General features: G+C 48.5%; 1 protein-coding gene and 1 long non-coding RNA gene across 8 annotated transcripts in view; one reads left to right on the top strand and one right to left on the bottom strand.

Annotated features, from left to right (window-relative positions):
• sox2 (SRY-box transcription factor 2) overlaps positions 1-19,313 on the bottom strand; it is a 533,219-nt gene that overhangs the window by 397,999 nt on the left and 115,907 nt on the right. The gene's annotated exons all lie outside the window — the stretch shown is intronic.
• Positions 17-18,794, top strand: LOC134297906 (uncharacterized). Its single transcript, XM_062976800.1, is given in 3 exon segments — positions 17-1,345; positions 14,584-15,183; positions 15,185-18,794. Coding segments are annotated over 3 exon segments (3,525 nt in total). The 3' UTR covers positions 16,781-18,794.

The following is a 19,313-nucleotide window of genomic DNA, read 5'->3' as shown; positions in this document are numbered from 1 at the left end:
GGACCCCGGGGAGCCGATGGTCACACTTGAAATCGGGGACCAACAATTGGACTTTTTAGTGGACACAGGTGCCGAAAAATCAGTAGTAAATACAAAAATTAGTCCACCAACTCGGGAAACTACGAAAGTAATAGGGGTGTCTGGGAAGACCCAGAAGTGCCCCTTCCTCAAGGAACGCACCTGCAATCTGGCCGGACATCAGGTCAAGCATAAGATGTTATATCTTCCAGACTGCCCAGTCCCTTTGTTGGGAAGGGACATTTTATCAAAATTACAAGCACAACTCCAGTTCATGAAGAATGGACAAATGGAACTATCATTTCCCATGGAAGAGGAATGGAGACTGTTTCAAGTTAGGATTTTTACTGAAGAAATACAATGGCCATGGCATGAGACTCCTTTAGTGTGGGCAGAAGATAATCCTCCAGGATTAGCTAAATATGTTCCACCGGTGGTGGTGGAAGTGAAAAGAGGAATGGGACCCATATGTAAGCCACAGTATCCCGTCAGTCGAGAGGCGGTGCAGGGGATCAGAAAGCATCTAGAACGACTTCTGCAGCATGGGATATTGGTACCATGCAGTTCCCCGTGGAACACGCCCCTGCTCCCAGTCAAGAAACCTGGAGGACAAGGAGAATATCGCCCAGTTCAAGATTTGCGGGCTGTAAATCAAGCCACCGTTCCCCTAACCCCGGTAGTGCCAAATCCATACATCATGATGAGTCTAGTACCAGCATTTGCCAAATGGTTTACTGTATTTGATTTAAAGGATGCATTCTTTTGCATTCGATTGGCCCCTGTATCCCAACCGATCTTTGCTTTCCAATGGGAATCTCAGCAGTCAGGGCAAAGGACCCAGTATGTTTGGACACGCCTTCCTCAGGGGTTCCGGGACAGCCCGACCATTTTTGGTCAAGCCCTGGCCAAAGACTTACAGGATTTTGTAATACCTAAAGAAGAAGGAATTTGGCTTCAGTACGTAGATAATCTGCTTATCGCTTGCCGGACACTAGGGGGCACTAGAGAGCATACTTTGAGATTACTCAAGAAATTGGAAGAGAAGGGTTACAAAGTGTCAAAGAAAAAGGCCCAGTTGTGCTGTCCCACAGTGAAATATTTGGGGTTCCATCTGACCAAAGGAAAGAAGATGTTAGGAGCTGAAAGAAAGGAAGTTGTGTGTGCCATCCCCACTCCCAGTACCCGGCGACAGGTGCGGGAATTTTTGGGATCAGCAGGATATTGCAGACAGTGGATCCCCAACTACGCCGTGTTGGCTAAGCCGCTGTACCAGGCTACGAGAGGTGGAAGAGAAGATCCGTTTGAGTGGACAGAAGAATGTCAACAGGTGTCACGACCCGGCTGCAGGGCACCAATAACCATACACAGAGGCCAGAATCTATCTAATATCTTTATTGAAGGAGTATATAAAGTTAATAAAAACAAGTGTAGAAAATAGTCCAGAATTAGACCTTTCAGGAAAGGTCAAAATTAGTCCAAGGAAACAATGTCCAATATGAAATATTAAGGTCCAAAGTTGTAATCCAATAACCGAAACACTCACTTTGCCAGGCAAAGTGAGGGGAGATGACAAGGTCCTTTAGTCCAAGAACTTGAACGAGGCTAGGAAATAACTTGACTCTCGGAAAAACAAGGCTTGAATACAAGACAGCAAGGAACGAGGAACAAGAACAAGATCCGTGGTGTTTACTTGGCAAAATCCGGGAAACAAGGCAAGGCTGGGTCTTGGAAAGCAAGGCAAAATCCGTGGAAGAACAAGGCTGGAAAACAAAGGCTTGAATCAGGAACAAAGGCTTGGAAGCGGAGTAGCTGTCCACACACACTACTCCAGTTGCTGACGAATTGACTCCGCAAGATCCCTCCGGGAGCAAGGAACCTAAATAGGCCTTGTTTTCCCCACCAGAGAACACTTCTCTGGGGAACCAGAAACGAAAGTCAATCTCTGTGTCCAGATGTATGACTCCCTAAAATTTCTCATGGGAACAGGCTTAATCATCTGAATGCTTTGCTGCTATTCTCAAACTCCTGCGATTAGCCTGTTGCACTCCTTTCTGCTGGAGAATGTAATTACGGCGCGAAAAAGGGGGAGAACTCGACTCCGGGCTTGTTTGGGAGATTTCTGGAAGACAAACCTCCTGCAGGTGCAAAGGCTCAATTTCTGGCTGAAATGGTTCCCTTTCTGGCTGAAATGGAGGAAAACCCAAGTTCTCCTCTTCGTCAGTCACAACAGCACTAGGAATGGGACTACAATGCCCATGAGTCATCACACTATCCCCCTCCTCAAGCCCCCTCTCAAACTGGGACTCTCTCCCCGAGGCGCGAGGCCGCGGCTTGGCGGGATAGGTCTGATGGAAGCGGCGGGTTAGATCAGGAGCATGAACCGTGGAAGCGTCTTCCCAAGAGCGCTCTTCGGGGCCAAAACCCACCCAGTCAATGAGATATTGTAGGCGGCGGCGGTGAAAGCGAGAATCCAAAATGTCCTGAACCTCGAACTCTTCTTCTCCGTCCACCAAAACAGGGGCGGGGGCCGGCCGGTCTGCATCAGGGCGCACACCATCCGCCGGAAGGAGCAGGGAGCGATGGAACACTGGATGAATGCGCATAGAGCGCGGAAGTTGGAGTTTGAAAGTCACGGGGTTAAGTTGCGCCACCACTGGATAGGGACCAATGAAACGGGCATCTAGCTTCCGGCAGGGACGGTGGGAGGGCAAAAAGCGAGTGGACAGAAGAACCCGGTCTCCTACCTTGATTTCGGGGCCCGGCTGGCGATGCTTGTCAGCGTGGCGTTTATAGTCCTCCTTGGCTTGGTCCAGTTGCTGGAGCAAAAGTTGCTGCACTGCTGTGAGTTCCTGCAGCCAGTCCTCTGCTGCGGGAACTTCTGAGGTTTCAATGACAGGAGGAAAGAAACGTGGATGGAAGCCATAGTTTGCAAAGAACGGGGTTTCCTTAATTGAAGCCTGGACCCCATTATTGTAGGCAAACTCCGACAGTGGTAACAGGGAAGCCCAATTGTCCTGTTGGTAGTTTACATAACAGCGAAGGTACTGTTCCAAAGTGGCATTGGTGCGCTCAGTTTGCCCATCTGTTTGAGGATGATGAGCCGAAGATAAACGAGAGTCTATGCCCAATAGTTTTTGTAGTGCCTTCCAGAAGCGAGAGGTGAATTGGGACCCACGGTCAGTGACCAAACTCTTGGGCAATCCATGCAATCTGAAAACATGTTGGAGAAATAGATCTGCAGTCTCTTTGGCCGTGGGAAGGCCTTCACAGGGAATAAAATGGGCTAACTTGGTGAAAAGGTCCACCACCACTAGGATCGTGGTGAATCCACAGGAAGGTGGTAGATCAGTTATAAAATCCGCAGAGATTATTTCCCATGGGCGAGATGGGGTAGGAAGGGGATGCAGAAGCCCTGAGGGCTTTTCCCTTCTTGTCTTGGAGCGCTGGCATACTGGGCAGGTGTTGACATATTTTTCTACATCCTTACGGATCTTGGGCCACCAGAAATCTCTTAGGATCAAATGCATAGTTTTGAATAGCCCGAAATGCCCTGCTGGCTTGCAGTCATGACACAAACGAAGTGCCTTTTCCCTGCCCAGTCCTGGGGGGATGTAAACATGATTTCTATAGCAAAGCAGCCCATCCTTAAGCGAAAAGGGGAAATGTAGTCCTTGGCGAAGTTGATCCTGCGCCCAGGCATCTGCTTGCTGACTAGCCCTGATTTCTTGAGCACAAAGGGGCCCTGGAGTAGAGGGAGTTGATTCAATGGGAGTGGATTTGGTGTTCCCCACTGTGAGCGTGGCAAAGTTCCCGGGTTGTAGCAGCTGGGACTCAACGGTCTCCTTGCGTCCTGCAGCATATTCCGGTTTCCGTGACAGAGCATCTGCTTGCTTGGTCTGGGCTGGGGTTACATAATGAATTTGGAAGTTAAAACGTTCAAAGAATAAAGCCCAGCGTTGTTGTCTCTGATTTAGCTTGCGGGCAGTTCTTAGATGCTCTAGATTCCGATGATCAGTATGGACTTCAATGGGAAATTTGGCCCCTTCTAACCAATGTCTCCAAGTTTCAAAGGCTGCCTTTATGGCCAATAGTTCCTTTTCCCAAATGGTGTAGTTTCTCTCTGGTGCGGTCAATTGACGGGAATAGAAGGCACAAGGATGAAGATGATCTCCCACCGGTTGTAGGAGTACAGCCCCAATTGCCACATCGGAGGCGTCCGCCTGCACAACAAAAGGGGTTTCAGGATCTGGGTGCTGAAGGATTGGTTGGGACGTGAATAATTTCTTTAGTTGCTGGAACCCTTTCTCTGCTTGATCTGTCCAGCGGAAGGGCTGTTTCCCACGGATGCAGCTGGTGATTGGATCAGACCAGCGGGCAAAATCTGGAATGAACTTGCGGTAATAGTTCGCGAACCCCAAGAATCGTTGCACCTCTTTTTTGTTGGTTGGCGCCCGCCATTCCAATACTGCTGAAACCTTAGCCGGGTCCATGGAGAGCCCTAGTGGCGAGACGCGGTAGCCCAGGAAATCTACCTCTTGTAGATCAAAAGCACATTTTTCCAGCTTGGCATAAAGTCCATGATCCCGCAATCGTTGTAACACCATTCTGACGTGGTTCTCATGTTCTGATTGTGATCTAGAAAACACCAAAAAATCGTCCAGGTAGATGATCAAGAACCGATCTAGATAATCCTGAAAGATGTCATTGACAAAATGCTGGAACGTTGCGGGAGCTCCACATAATCCATAATTCATAACTCGGGACTCGAATAATCCGAATTTAGTCTGGAAGGCGGTCTTCCACTCGTCCCCTTCTCTGATGCGAACTAGATTATACGCTCCCCGAAGATCCAGCTTGGTGTAGACCTTGGCTCCTCGAAGTCGGTCTAGTAGGTCCGAGATTAAGGGCAGGGGATAGCTGTTCCGCTTAGTGATATTGTTCAATGCTCTATAGTCCACCACCAAGCGTAATTCCCCCCGACTTCTTTTTCACAAACATCACTGGGGAAGCGGCTGGGGATTGAGAGGGTCTGATGAATCCCTTGCGAAGGTTTGACTCTATGAACTCCCTGAGAGCTTCTTGCTCCGGTTCAGTCAGGGAGTAGAGATGTCCTCGCGGAATCGGGGCCCCCTCCACCAAGTCAATGGCACAGTCATAAGGTCTATGTGGGGGTAATCTCTCGGCCTCTTTTTCATTGAATACATCCCAATATTCTGAGTACTTCTTGGGCAAGGTGATAATGGGTTCAGTGTCTGTGGCATGGCAGATCTTGGCTACAAGGCAATGGTTTTGGCAATATTTTGAAGCAAACTGCAGTTCTCTGTTGGACCAGGAGATGCTTGGGTCGTGAAGTGTCAGCCATGGAATTCCCAAAATCACAGGGAAATGGGGAACCTCGGTAACAAAGAAGGAAATCTCTTCCATATGTTCCCTTATCCACATTCTGGTGGGTTCCGACCACTGGCTTACGGGACCCGTCTTGAGGGGGCGGCCATCGATGGCTTGCACCACACGGGCATTCTTGAAGTCATGGTATTGTAATCCCAGAGAGTCGGCATACTCTCTATCAATGAAATTGTTTGTGGCTCCTGAGTCTATCATGGCATGGACCATGACTGGCCCCTTTTTTGCTGACCACAAGGTGACCACTAGAAGAAATAGGACCCTGGTTGGCGGCTCTTGAGTGGGTTTTTTGACCGGGTTGGCGAGCCTCTCTACGCCCGGTCGCTGGCTTCCCCCGCCGGCTGTGCGCCAGCCGCCTCAGACGTCTTCGTCTCCGTGGAGGACGCCGCCGCTAGACGGGCGGGGGGCTTCCCTTTGGCTGGGCACTCTCTGGCGAAGTGGCCCCCGTTTCCGCAGTACCAACAGAGATTTAGGCGTTGGCGGCGGGCCTTCTCGGCGGCATCTAACCTGGGACGCACATTACCCAACTGCATCGGCACCTCCTCGCTCCCCCTGGGGTATGGGGCTGGTGGCGGGGGTCTCCATACTGGACGCGGCTGGACGCTGGTGGGAGCGGGAGATTTCACCCCAGCTCTACCGCTCTGGCCTCGGACCCATTGTTTTCTGTTGGCAAGCATGACTTCAGCTCGTAAACATTGATCAATGAGTGCTTCAAGAGAGTGAGGGGGATCCACTTTGGAAATTTCTTCCAACATCTCGATGTTGAGACCCTCCCGAAATTGTCCTCTGAGGGCTATATCATTCCATCCGGTGCTGTGGGCCAGCACTCGGAACTCGGCTATGTACTGGGACAAGGGTCTGTCCCCCTGAGAGAGGCGCCGGAGTTTATGGCCGGCTGCCTCCAAATTGTCTTCGATCCCCCAAGTCGCCTTAATGTGATCCAAGAAGTGTTGCGCTGATCTTAGGTGTGGGGAAACTTGGTCGAACAGTGCCGTCGCCCAGTTGGCCGCTGGCCCGTCTAAAAGGCTGTAGATCCACGCCACTTTGATGTCTTCTTGGGGAAACTCGGCATTGCGGGCCTCTAGATAAGCTTGGCATTGGCGACGGAAAACATGAACCTTAGAAGCTTCTCCAGAAAACTTGGTTGGCAATGCCAGGGCCGGGAGTCGGATTCCGCGTTCCTTCAATCCCTTTATTTCTCCCTCCTGCGCATTGAGCTTATCACGGATGCGGTCCACTTCCTCCTTGTCGATGGTGTAGCTGAGCGGCTGGCCTCCCGGTCCGGCTCCGGTAGACATTCTGGCCTAGGTGCTTAGGGTGGCGGAGTCAAACTGTCACGACCCGGCTGCAGGGCACCAATAACCATACACAGAGGCCAGAATCTATCTAATATCTTTATTGAAGGAGTATATAAAGTTAATAAAAACAAGTGTAGAAAATAGTCCAGAATTAGACCTTTCAGGAAAGGTCAAAATTAGTCCAAGGAAACAATGTCCAATATGAAATATTAAGGTCCAAAGTTGTAATCCAATAACCGAAACACTCACTTTGCCAGGCAAAGTGAGGGGAGATGACAAGGTCCTTTAGTCCAAGAACTTGAACGAGGCTAGGAAATAACTTGACTCTCGGAAAAACAAGGCTTGAATACAAGACAGCAAGGAACGAGGAACAAGAACAAGATCCGTGGTGTTTACTTGGCAAAATCCGGGAAACAAGGCAAGGCTGGGTGTTCCGTCCCCCAGGACGATGGTTTGCCTTACCTATTGGTCGTTTGTTTGTTTTCCCTCCTTTGCATCTTGTTTCAGCCTCTGGCTGCAAAGCCCAGGAAAAGTGGCTTGGAATCTGCAAAAGCTGGCTGCAGTTTTCTTTGCAGTGATTGGTCAAAGAGTGCAACATCTTAGGACCGCCCTTTTTACCAGGGTCTAGTCTCCATTTTGGAGCTTCATTCTGGCTATAGTTTTCCAACGTGCTGGAGCTGTGCAAGGCTAACTGGGACAAATCATCCTCAAAACCAGGCCAATCTAAGCCTATCCAAATTAGATAAGTATTGAATTATATTGATCTGGAATAAGAAATCTAGTTAGAGGAGCAGGGTTATTCTGTCGCTTCTAGAACTAATCTTTGCTGTAAAGATAGGGAAGGAAAGAGTTTCTCCTTCTAATATAGGCAGCGTGATTAGGGTATAGTGGTTTTATAATCACCTTTGCTTTCTGGAACCAGGGATAATTCTGTACCTAAAACCTATAGAAATTTGTTTCATTTTCTGCAACTTTAAGATCTGTGCCAGGTTTACAACCTTGTATGAATAAACATTCTTTTTTGAAGTTATCCAGACTCAGTCGTTCAATATCTATAGGACAGCTTATAGGGATTTGCAGTTCGCCCGGATAAAGGACAGCACGTTTCAGTTTTATAGCTTTTTATTGTCCGGCGGACGGCACAGTTTTGAGGTAGATCAGCGGTTTTTCCGCTTCAGCTAGCTTGCACGGCTTTATAGTTTTTTATAGTTTAGGAAGTTTTAGTATAGGCTGCGGCTTTTCCGCCTGAGCTCAGTCTGCATACCTAAAGACTCTACCAGCGTCTGAGGCAGTGGAGCCCGCTCTCAGACCTGAAGGAGTCAAATAGTGGGGCTCTATTTCCTTGCTATTTGGCTCGCGTGTGCGCACGTGGCCCAGTGGCTTTCTGGGTTTGCACAGGCTGTGCAGTTCCCAGCAACGTCCAGGGCTCCCTCGGCGGTAGACCTCGAGCCGCGGAGCACCAGCGACAGTTCTTTGGCTGGCTCTGAGGCGTGAAGCCCACCAGAACCAGGCTAGAACCTGGACAGGCCTGGCAACGCTGCTGCGAGTTCGGCCGGAGCACTCGGCCGGCTTCGACCTGCCTCATCGTCCTGCGGTGGTGACCTGCCTCATCGTCCTGCGGTGGTGACCTGCCTCATCGCCTGGCGGTGGTGACCTGCCTCATCGTCCTGCGGTGGTGACCTGCCTCATCGTCCTGCGGTGGTGACCTGCCTCATCGTCCTGCGGTGGTGACCTGCCTCATTGACCTGCGGTGGTGACCTCCCTTCACAGCGGGGAGGAGGCATCTCTTCTCTCCTCCTTTCCAAAGCCAGCCTCGGTGCTCCTTCGGCGGCAGGCCTCGAGCCGCGGAGCACAAGGTGCTTGAAAATTTGGCGAAGTCGCCATTTTGGCAGTTTACGTCACTCGGGCAAGGGAGGTATCAAGTGGCAAGTTGCTGTCAGTTGGCATTTTGCAGCTTGCCTACCAAAGTTTGGCGCCAAAGGTCACAATCTTTGTAAAGTATAGTTACTTAGTGATATATACTGCTATGGTTAAGTGTTGTGCATTGTGTTATATGTTGTATTTGCTTTTGTTGTAAATTTACTTGCTATTAAGAATACATAATGTCTATGCAATTTCAAGACGATACAGATGGTATACCTCCTTCTGAGGCTGAAAGTAGGAATGAAAGGCCCCAAAGGATAAAGCACCCTTCAGCCAAGATGCTAGCCCATCTAATAGATGAAAAGGAGCTCCTCCATGTGAGGTTAGGTTCGGCATGGGAGCGAATTGTAACATTGATGGACAGAATTGAGAGCTTGGGTATTACAAGGGTGCCATCCATATTACAGACAGACCTTGAAGAGACCTTCGGTCTCTGGAGGGGTTTGGTGTCTAAGATAGTCCAGGTCCTCGAGCGCATTAACGCCAAGGATTCAGAGTTAGAAATAGTGAGTGTCTTAGCTGACACTAATGAGAAAGAAAATAAGGTGAGGGCAATTCTAGATGCCTTGGAATTTAGTTCTCCACCTGTTAATCTAAGGTCTGAGCCAAAAGGAAATCAGTCTTCCTTATGCAGCCATGAGACCAATCTTTTAAAATCACCTGCTGTGGCACTTAGTCTTAAGTCCAACCGCTCTAGCCAGGTATCTAAACTAAGGGAGTGTGCATCATCTAAACATAGCCACTCTAGCAAGTCTTCTGCTGCTGGGAGTGCCATCTCTTCCCTAGCTGCCTTGCACATTAAGGAGGCTGCACGTCTGGAGCTAAAGAGCAAGGTAGCGGGGGCGGAGGCTGATGCTAAGGCAGCTGATCTCACCCTTCCCTTTAAAGAAGAAGAGCAACGACTGCAAATAGAACAGGCCCGTAGACAAAGCGAAATGCAAATGGAACAGGCCCGTAGACAAAGCGAAATGCAAATGGAACAGGCCCAAAGACAAAGCGAAATGCAAATGGAACAGGCCCAAAGACAAAGCGAAATGCAAATAGAACAGGCCCGTAGACAAAGCGAAATGCAAATAGAACAGGCTCGTATAGAGATGCTTAGAATAAAGATGGATGCCGCAGCCAAAAGGGTAAGGGCTGAGACTTTGGCCAAGGCCCTAATTGAGCCACTCACAGAAGAAAATGTAAGCCAGTTACCAATACAGGATCCTTCTGCCAAAGTGTTTGCGCACCTTGGCAGCATGAACAGCCAGTTTTCGGATGAGGAACAGGGAGACTTCTCTCCTTACCCAGAGCAGGGCCCCAAAGTCACTTTTGAGTTTCCTGCAGAGCAGAGCGTCATAGCGGGGAGCTCACCCTTGCTCGAGCTACCTGTGCCTCCTGCTAAAACCCTAGGTCAGTCAATCAGGGCCTCAAGGCCGAGTGCTAGTTGGCCCCTACAGACAGCTGCACAGGGAACCATCGATTCGTCAGTGGTCGATGTCATCCCTCCAAGAGGCCAAAGGTTGACGCAAGGTACACGGTGGGAGTCCACTCCACAACAGCAAACTCCTCAATTGTTCCCTTCGACGCCGGAGTCCCAGCTTGTCTCCATCATCAGAAGCCCCAGAAGAGATCTTAAGGACAAGGGTGTCGAAAAGTTTTCGGACAAGCCTGAGGAATTTCTTCTCTGGAAGGCCACCTTCCAGAGAGCAATCAGAGACTTAAAGTTATTGCCTGAGGAAGAACTGACTCTTCTGGCTGCATGGTTGGGCCCAGCCTCATCCTCACAAGTTAAGAAGATCTACGCAGCCCACGTAGCCGATCCCGACAAAGCCCTGGAAAAGGCCTGGGCCAGGTTGCAGCAGAGGTATGGGGCCAGCACAGAGATTGAAGCATCTCTTATGGACAAGCTCCAAAGGTTCCCAGCTTTGAAACTCAAAGACTTCAAACTCTTGTGGGACCTCAGCGATCTCCTTACGGAATTAGAGTCGGCCAAGGAGAATCCAGAACTGCCCGGTTTGAAGTGCCTCGATCAGCACCTGTCCCAGAGGCAGATCTTGACCAAGCTGCCCTTCACTTTGCAAGAACGCTGGGGACAGGAGGTCTTCAACTACAAGGAGGCCCACTCCCAGGCATACCCTCCATTTTCTCATTTGGTCCAGTTCATCACCAGGGCGGCCAGAGAAAGGAATGATCCGCAGACGGGCCTCCCCACCTTATACCAAGGGACCCAGCCAGAGAAGGCATCTAAAGTGGAGAAAAAACCATCCAGAGAGGCCAAAAGACCGGTTAGTGTTAAGGCTGTTGAAACTCAGCACAGGGCCAACGAATCCAAGTCAGAGGTGAAGGAGGTGCTCTGCCCCATTCACCAAAAGCCTCACAGTTTGGCCAACTGCCGGGAATTTGGCAAGAAGCCTTATAAAGAAAGACAACAGATTGTACAGAAGCTGGGCATATGTTTTAGATGCTGTGGAGCAACTCCACACTTTGCATCCAACTGCAAAGAAAACATCAAGTGTGAGAAATGCAACAGCCTCAAGCATTGCACCGCAATGCACAACTCCAATATCATCTCCCACCCCAAAGAGAACGCTTCACCAAAAGAAAAGTCAGCAGTCGAAGACACCGACAAGCCAGCCGCACCAGAGATGCAGGTGGAAGTTTCAGCAGTCGCCTGTACAGAGCTGTGTTCTGACTCGCACCAGTACAGAGTTTGTCATCCTATCTGCCTAGCGGATGTATATCCAGCCAAGAGCCCTTGGCTTAGAAAGAGACTCTATGTGGCCCTGGATTCACAGAGCGACGCCTCCCTGGCTACTCCAGAGTTCTTCCGCATGTTTGACCTTAAAACCAAGATGGTCGACTACACTATGACTACGTGTGCAGGAAAAAAGAAGTTGCAGGGTCGCATAGCATCTGGCTTTGTTGTCTCCTCTTGCGACCAGAAGAGACAGTTCAAGTTGCCAGACCTGATTGAGTGTTCCTCCATCCCTCGGAACAAAAAACAAATTGTAACTAGAGAAGTTGTGGAGGCTCATCCACATTTGCGACGGTTAAAGAATGCTATACCAGCCTTTCGGCCAGATGTGGACATTGCCCTTTTGCTTGGCTTGGACTGCCCGAGCTTGTTCTGTGTGAACGACCAAGTTAAAGGACCTCCAGGTGCACCTATCGCACAACAATTGCGATTAGGCTGGACAGTCATAGGCCCAGTGTGCATAAACAAGATGCACCCACCATCGTCGTTGGACTCCAATCAAGCACAGGTGCTTAAAGGTGGACGTCCTACACTTGTGCGCAGTTGCCTAAGTCATATCTCGGTCTACTGCCAAGCAATAACTCCAGAGTATTCCTCCATCTTCAAAGTCTCTGAGAGAGACGAAGCCACAGCGCTCTCGAAAGATAAGCAAAGGTTTTCGGACATTATGAATGCTCAAGTCTCACGAAGTGCAGAGGTGAAAGCCTGCAAATCAACCACAGAAATCAAGATGGGCCAAAGATCTTGCCTGGAACCACACCGTTTTGAACGTTTTTCGGAGTGGCACAGTCTTCTTAGAGCAGTTGCTAGGCTTATACATCGCTTAGTCTGCAAAGATAGTCAGCCTTTGCAAGTTCAGGACATGTTGAAGGCTAAGGGAGTAATATTCAGGTCAGTTCAGAGGCATGAGTTTAGTCTAGAAATAGCCAGGTTAGAACAAGGGCTTGACACCCCCAGTCGGAGTTTCTTGCGTGAGTTAAACCCATTTCTAGGCAAGGAGGGTATTTTGAGAGTTGGAGGAAGGTTAGCCAAAGCTAAACTCAAGGCGTGCATAAAAAACCCCATCATCATACCCCCTAATAGTCACACTGCATTGCTGCTCGTTCGGCATCACCATGAAAGGATCCATCATCAGGGTAGAACTCTGACTGAGGCGACCCTTAGAAATGAAGGCCTGTGGGTGGTAAATGCTAAAAGTTTGGTCAGCAGTGTTATTTTTAAGTGTGTCAAATGTCGGCGACTCAGACGTAACTGTCAAAGTCAGTTAATGGCAGAACTACCTCAGGATAGGACTTTGACAGACCCACCCCTTTCCCATGTGGGAATCGATGTGTTTGGTCCTTGGGAGGTTGTCACTAGGAAAACCAGGGGTGGTGTTGTAAATAACAAAAGATGTGCGGTTTTGTTTACTTGTTTGTCAGTACGAGCTGTCCATATAGAGGTTGCAGAGGGAATGGACACTTCATCATTCATAAACGCATTGAAAAGGTTCATAGCCCTCAGTGGGCCAATTAAGTCAATTCGATCGGACTGTGGCACCAATTTTGCATGTGCAGACCTTAGCCAACCACTTCTGGAAGAGGTGGAAGGCCGAATACTTAAGCCAGCTTCCAACCAGAAGACTCTGGCAAACCCCAGAGGACAATTTCAAGGTGGGAAACCTTGTGTTGCTAAAGGACAAAGACTTGCCCCGCTATGCCTGGCCTATGGGCATTATACTAAAGACCTTTCCTTGCCCTGACGGTAAGGTTAGAAAAGTTCAGGTAAAGACTCATAGTAAGGACAAAATGTCTGTCCTGGACAGACCAACCAGCAATTTCGTGTTGCCTGTCCAAAGTGTGTAAGTTTTATACTGTTTTATTGTTGTGTATACAAAGGTGTTTGTATGTTTTTGATTGGTAAATTCCCACATCCTGGGAATTTAGCGGGGAGTGTTCCGTCCCCCAGGACGATGGTTTGCCTTACCTATTGGTCGTTTGTTTGTTTTCCCTCCTTTGCATCTTGTTTCAGCCTCTGGCTGCAAAGCCCAGGAAAAGTGGCTTGGAATCTGCAAAAGCTGGCTGCAGTTTTCTTTGCAGTGATTGGTCAAAGAGTGCAACATCTTAGGACCGCCCTTTTTACCAGGGTCTAGTCTCCATTTTGGAGCTTCATTCTGGCTATAGTTTTCCAACGTGCTGGAGCTGTGCAAGGCTAACTGGGACAAATCATCCTCAAAACCAGGCCAATCTAAGCCTATCCAAATTAGATAAGTATTGAATTATATTGATCTGGAATAAGAAATCTAGTTAGAGGAGCAGGGTTATTCTGTCGCTTCTAGAACTAATCTTTGCTGTAAAGATGGGGAAGGAAAGACTTTCTCCTTCTAATATAGGCAGCGTGATTAGGGTATAGTGGTTTTATAATCACCTTTGCTTTCTGGAACCAGGGATAATTCTGTACCTAAAACCTATAGAAATTTGTTTCATTTTCTGCAACTTTAAGATCTGTGCCAGGTTTACAACCTTGTATGAATAAACATTCTTTTTTGAAGTTATCCAGACTCAGTCGTTCAATATCTATAGGACAGCTTATAGGGATTTGCAGTTCGCCCGGATAAAGGACAGCACGTTTCAGTTTTATAGCTTTTTATTGTCCGGCGGACGGCACACTGGGTCTTGGAAAGCAAGGCAAAATCCGTGGAAGAACAAGGCTGGAAAACGAAGGCTTGAATCAGGAACAAAGGCTTGGAAGCGGAGTAGCTGTCCACACACACTACTCCAGTTGCTGACGAATTGACTCCGCAAGATCCCTCCGGGAGCAAGGAACCTAAATAGGCCTTGTTTTCCCCACCAGAGAACACTTCTCTGGGGAACCAGAAACGAAAGTCAATCTCTGTGTCCAGATGTATGACTCCCTAAAATTTCTCATGGGAACAGGCTTAATCATCTGAATGCTTTGCTGCTATTCTCAAACTCCTGCGATTAGCCTGTTGCACTCCTTTCTGCTGGAGAATGTAATTACGGCGCGAAAAAGGGGGAGAACTCGACTCCGGGCTTGTTTGGGAGATTTCTGGAAGACAAACCTCCTGCAGGTGCAAAGGCTCAATTTCTGGCTGAAATGGTTCCCTTTCTGGCTGAAATGGAGGAAAACCCAAGTTCTCCTCTTCGTCAGTCACAACAGCACTAGGAATGGGACTACAATGCCCATGAGTCATCACAACAGGCGTTTAAGGCATTAAAAGAAGCATTGATGTCATCTCCAGCATTAGGACTGCCCGATTTGGAAAAACCATTCACTCTGTTCGCTGCAGAGCGGGAAGGAACAGCGGTTGGAGTATTGACCCAACCACTAGGGTCATGGCAAAGGCCGATTGCCTACTTGTCAAAGCAATTGGACACAGTGGCTCGTGGATTGCCACCTTGCCTGAGGGCTGTGGCAGCATCAGTAGATTTAATCAAAGAAGCGAATAAATTGACCCTAGGACAGCCACTGACAGTTAAGGTGCCCCATAGCGTTAAGGCACTGTTAGACACTAAGGGACCGCGCTGGCTCACAAGTGAGAGGTTAATGAAATACGAGGGATTGTTGTGTGACAACCCACTGGTGACCCTGGAGACTTGCTCCACTCTGAATCCGGCCACCTTGCTCCCGACTCCAGGAGACACCAAGATCCATCAGTGTGCCCAGGTGATGGATGAGGTATTCTCCAGTCGACCGGATTTGAAGGATGTGCCACTGACTAAGGTGGACGACACTCTGTTCACAGATGGAAGCTCCTTTATGGAAAATAATCAAAGACACTCAGGTTATGCGGTTGTCCGGTGGGGGGGGAGAGACGCTGGAAGCAGGGTCACTGCCCCCGGGGACTTCTGCCCAGAAGGCCGAATTGATTGCCCTGACCCGAGCGTTGGAATTGTCAAGCGGAAAGCGGATTAACGTCTACACAGACTCAAAATATGCCTTCACTACCCTCCACGCACACGGAGCACTGTACAAGGAGCGCGGGCTCCTCACGTCTGGAGGAAAGTGCGTGAAACATGCTGGAGAGATTGTGGATCTCTTGGAGGCGGTTTGGAAGCCAAGGCAGGTGGCTGTGATGCATTGTAAAGGGCACCAACGTGGAGACGATCCCGTAGTGCAAGGAAATAGGCAGGCTGATCTGGCAGCCAAAGAGGCAGCTAGGCTGCCCTATATTGAACATCAGGTAATGGCCCTACAGGTAGAATTAACTGAACATAACATTACATATACACCAGAGAAAGAAGAATGGGCCTTAAAGGAGAAGGGTCAGTGGTCAGGAGAACTCATAGTGATGCCAGACACCCGTGTCTACGTCCCTAAGGACTTGGCATGGCACTTAGTCCAACACATGCACCAAAACACACATTTAGGAAAAATGGCATTGGCAAATCTGCTAGGACGACAGTTGTATATCGATGGATTACATAGCCTAACGGCAGCAGCAGCCCGAAGATGCTGGACATGTATCAAAAATAACCCCAGAGAAGGACCCCTCAAGCCACCAGGAGTCCAACATGTGGGTGGGGTACCCTTTGAAGCTTTAGTCACTGACTTTACAGAAATGCCCCCATACAAAGGATACAAATATTTACTGGTGTTCGTGGACACATACACAGGATGGGTGGAGGCTTACCCTACAAGGACTGAGAAGGCTGTGGAGGTTTCAAGAGCTCTAATGAAAGATGTTATTCCCAGATTTGGCATACCCTTAGAAATTGGATCAGATAATGGCCCTGCATATATTCAACAGGCCGTGCAAGGATTATGTAGAATTTTGGGCATAAAATGGAAGTTACATTGTGCATATAGACCCCAATCTTCTGGAAAAGTGGAAAGAATGAATAGGACATTAAAGGCTCAGCTTGGGAAACTTTGCCAAGAGACAGGATTGCCGTGGACGGTGGTTTTGCCCATGGCATTATTAGGAATCAGATGTACACCACACAAACGGACAGGACTCTCCCCTTTTGAAAGACTCTATGGACGACCCCCTTTGAACTTGAAGGGAGCCTTAGAGACAGGAGCTGAGCAACACCTCATAGGAGAGAAACAGACATTGGCCCAGGTTCAAGCTTTGGGCAGACAAATGCAGCAGTTAGAAAAATACATTTCTGAATTGAACCCACCATTCCCTACCACACCTCTACATTGTTTTTCACCAGGTGACGAGGTTTTGGTCAAGGATTGGAAGATTGAGCCATTGGGACCCAAGTGGCGAGGACCCTATGTTGTGCTCCTGTCTACCCCCACTGCAGTGAAGGTGAAGGAGATTAAGCCGTGGATACATTACACTCGTGTAAAACTAGCGCCTGAGGAGTGGCGGACGGAGCGAGTTCCTGGTGAGGACCTGAGACTCAGGATCATCCGGCAACTCCCTGAGGGGTCAACAAGGCCATGAAGCTGATCCCTTCGGGTGCAACGGAGCGTCGGTGGTCAAGTATGTCGCAGCATGGCCCAACAAAGGCGCTCTCTGGGAGATGGTGGCTAGACATTTTGAGAGGAAAAAGTGGGAGACAAGTTATGAGGAGGGGAGGAAAGCATACTGTGTTTGGTATATTGTTTGTGTTAAGTTTTGTTTCCTTTTTGAACGGGGTACGTGCCAATTGGATAAAAAGACATGCCAATTATATGTTTGAGCAGCACGGGAAAGAGGTAGCATTAATATATGAACACCCCCTCACCATAGGAGATTTTTCATTTCTTCCCGATTTAATTGATGAACCACAGATTATGTTGGAGGGGTTGTCCAAGGCTCAGGAGGGTCCACCTACTGTGTTTTCTAGCATACCGCAAGAAATAAATCAAACTCGGTTTCGACGGCTTAGATACCATACCTCCACCAGGGGTTTGTGCTTCTGTTGTGGAGGATCGGGAATATGGAATTCTGAGTGGAGACACTGGGGAACTAGGCAGGCGTTCTTTTCCCGATTAGGCAATTACTCCCATTGTCGAGACCGGTTCTATCTACATGGACGATTTAATACATCTTATGTCTCGCGATTAAATCTAACCGCAACCGAGTGGGCTAGCATGTATCCAGATTATCCTACATTTAGTGTGAATGATTCTATTGAGGGCCTAAAATCTTATATGAACATACTGCAACAATTAATCCAACTGAGCCTAGGTCAAAGCCTCTGTCCGTTATGGCAAATTAGGGATCCAAATCTATGGTTTTTCTTTGATAAATGGGCCACAAATTATCACCCCGGCAACTACCAGTGTGTCGGTGTGGGTTATTTGACATTCCCAGTTCAGGTCTTACACAAAAGGCATCAGCGCCTGAAACGGGACATTGTGCAAACAGGCCCTCTAGGACCAGAATGCTCGGATGAGGTCATTATTAACAAGGCCCTGTCAGGTTCAGAAGCCTCCCGTGTAGGAGGAGGCCTGATCACAGGCTTGTTGACCCTGGGTGCCTACCCAGGGATTGTAGCTCAAGCAAATCGTAGAAGTGTTCTAGGCCTGACTTGCCGCCTTGAAAAGTCCATAAATGCCACTGGTAAAATTTTCCGGGAAATCCAGTCTGAAGTAGAAGAAATCAGCCAGATGGCCCTACAGCATAAGTTGGCCCTTGACTACCTACTGGCGGCCAGGGGGGGGGGTTATGCGCCATGGTTAGAGGGCGTTGTGTAGTGAAATTTCATAACTTGAATAGTACTATTGAAGATGACATTGAGTCATTGCAAAAGCTAATTTACAATAATGTCCAGGAGGTAGAAGGTTGGTCTCCCTTCTCCTGGGTGACTAGCTGGTTACCCTCAGTAGAATGGTTGAAGGACATATTGTTGGTAGGGATTTTAGGATTGTTCATTGTTCTCATAGTTATGTGCTGCACTCCAATAATGATGCAAATGTGTACTAGGTGTGTCACACAATCTTTACCTGGAGAAATGATAGCCATACTCCAAGCCAAGCGGGATTGGATGGAACCATAATGCTTTGCTTCAGCTTTTGTACATGCGCTTCGCAAAAAGAAAATGGGGGAGTGAGGCGGGAGGTTAAAGAACCCCAGGAAATACCATATATGGGCAGAGATGGCGACGGCTAGCGACCCGGGTGCATAAACTCACAGAAACATGTGATTTCTGGGAAATCATGTGTTTCTGAAGAAATGAAAGCTAAAGATAAACAAACAGCGCCTGCGCACGCAGGCGCTCTGAATGATTGTGAACACGGCACAGAAAGAGTGCGGCCGGACCGCTGGTCAGCGCTGATTGGGTCCAAGTCAGGCAGCGTCACAACTCTAAGCCAATGAATTTGCTTGTGGGCGGGCATAACCCGAACCCTGTAGTGTGTATAAATATTTACTCAGCCCGCCGCTGGGGGTTCTCCCTGGGAAAAGCACTTATTTTGTGCGAGGGGGAACCCTAGTGGCCACTAGCCAAATAAAACTGCTTTCTTGGAATTACTCCAGTTGTCCGTCTCCAATCCCTCCACTGCGCTCAACAAGGACCGTAGCACAAAGGTTCCGCTACAGTCGTCTCATTTATTCCCTTAAAACGGCTGACCTGGATTGCCCCAAAATGTGACAAAATCACTTTCACATCTTTATGGACAATTTTTAGTCAAAAATGAAGTTAAGAAGCCACATTTGGGAATATTGCTATATTTCCTTAGTATTCTGAAGAATCAGTATGCTCCCCACCTATTGGCAGTTGCTCATTCTTGAGATCTAGAGTAAATGTTTAAAAACTTCTTAAGACCTTGGTATTGTTACAAGAGAGGAGAAATGAGACAAAAACAGACATCTTTAGCTTTTCCTTTGGCGTATTTCCCATTGGCCACCCTGCCTTATCAATCCCAATAGGCACTAGGCATAATGGGTAGTGTGTTTAACTTTTGGGAGCTGAACAGTTATTTTTATTTTTGTGCAATGAAAGAAATGAATAGATTCAAGGATGACTCCCCAATAGCAGCTAGCTGGCTTC

Source organism: Anolis carolinensis, chromosome 3 (genome assembly GCF_035594765.1).
Source record: "Anolis carolinensis isolate JA03-04 chromosome 3, rAnoCar3.1.pri, whole genome shotgun sequence".
NCBI lineage: Eukaryota > Metazoa > Chordata > Lepidosauria > Squamata > Dactyloidae > Anolis > Anolis carolinensis.
The sequence above is the reverse complement of the archived record's forward strand: the minus strand, read 5'-3'. Positions and strand labels throughout refer to the sequence as shown.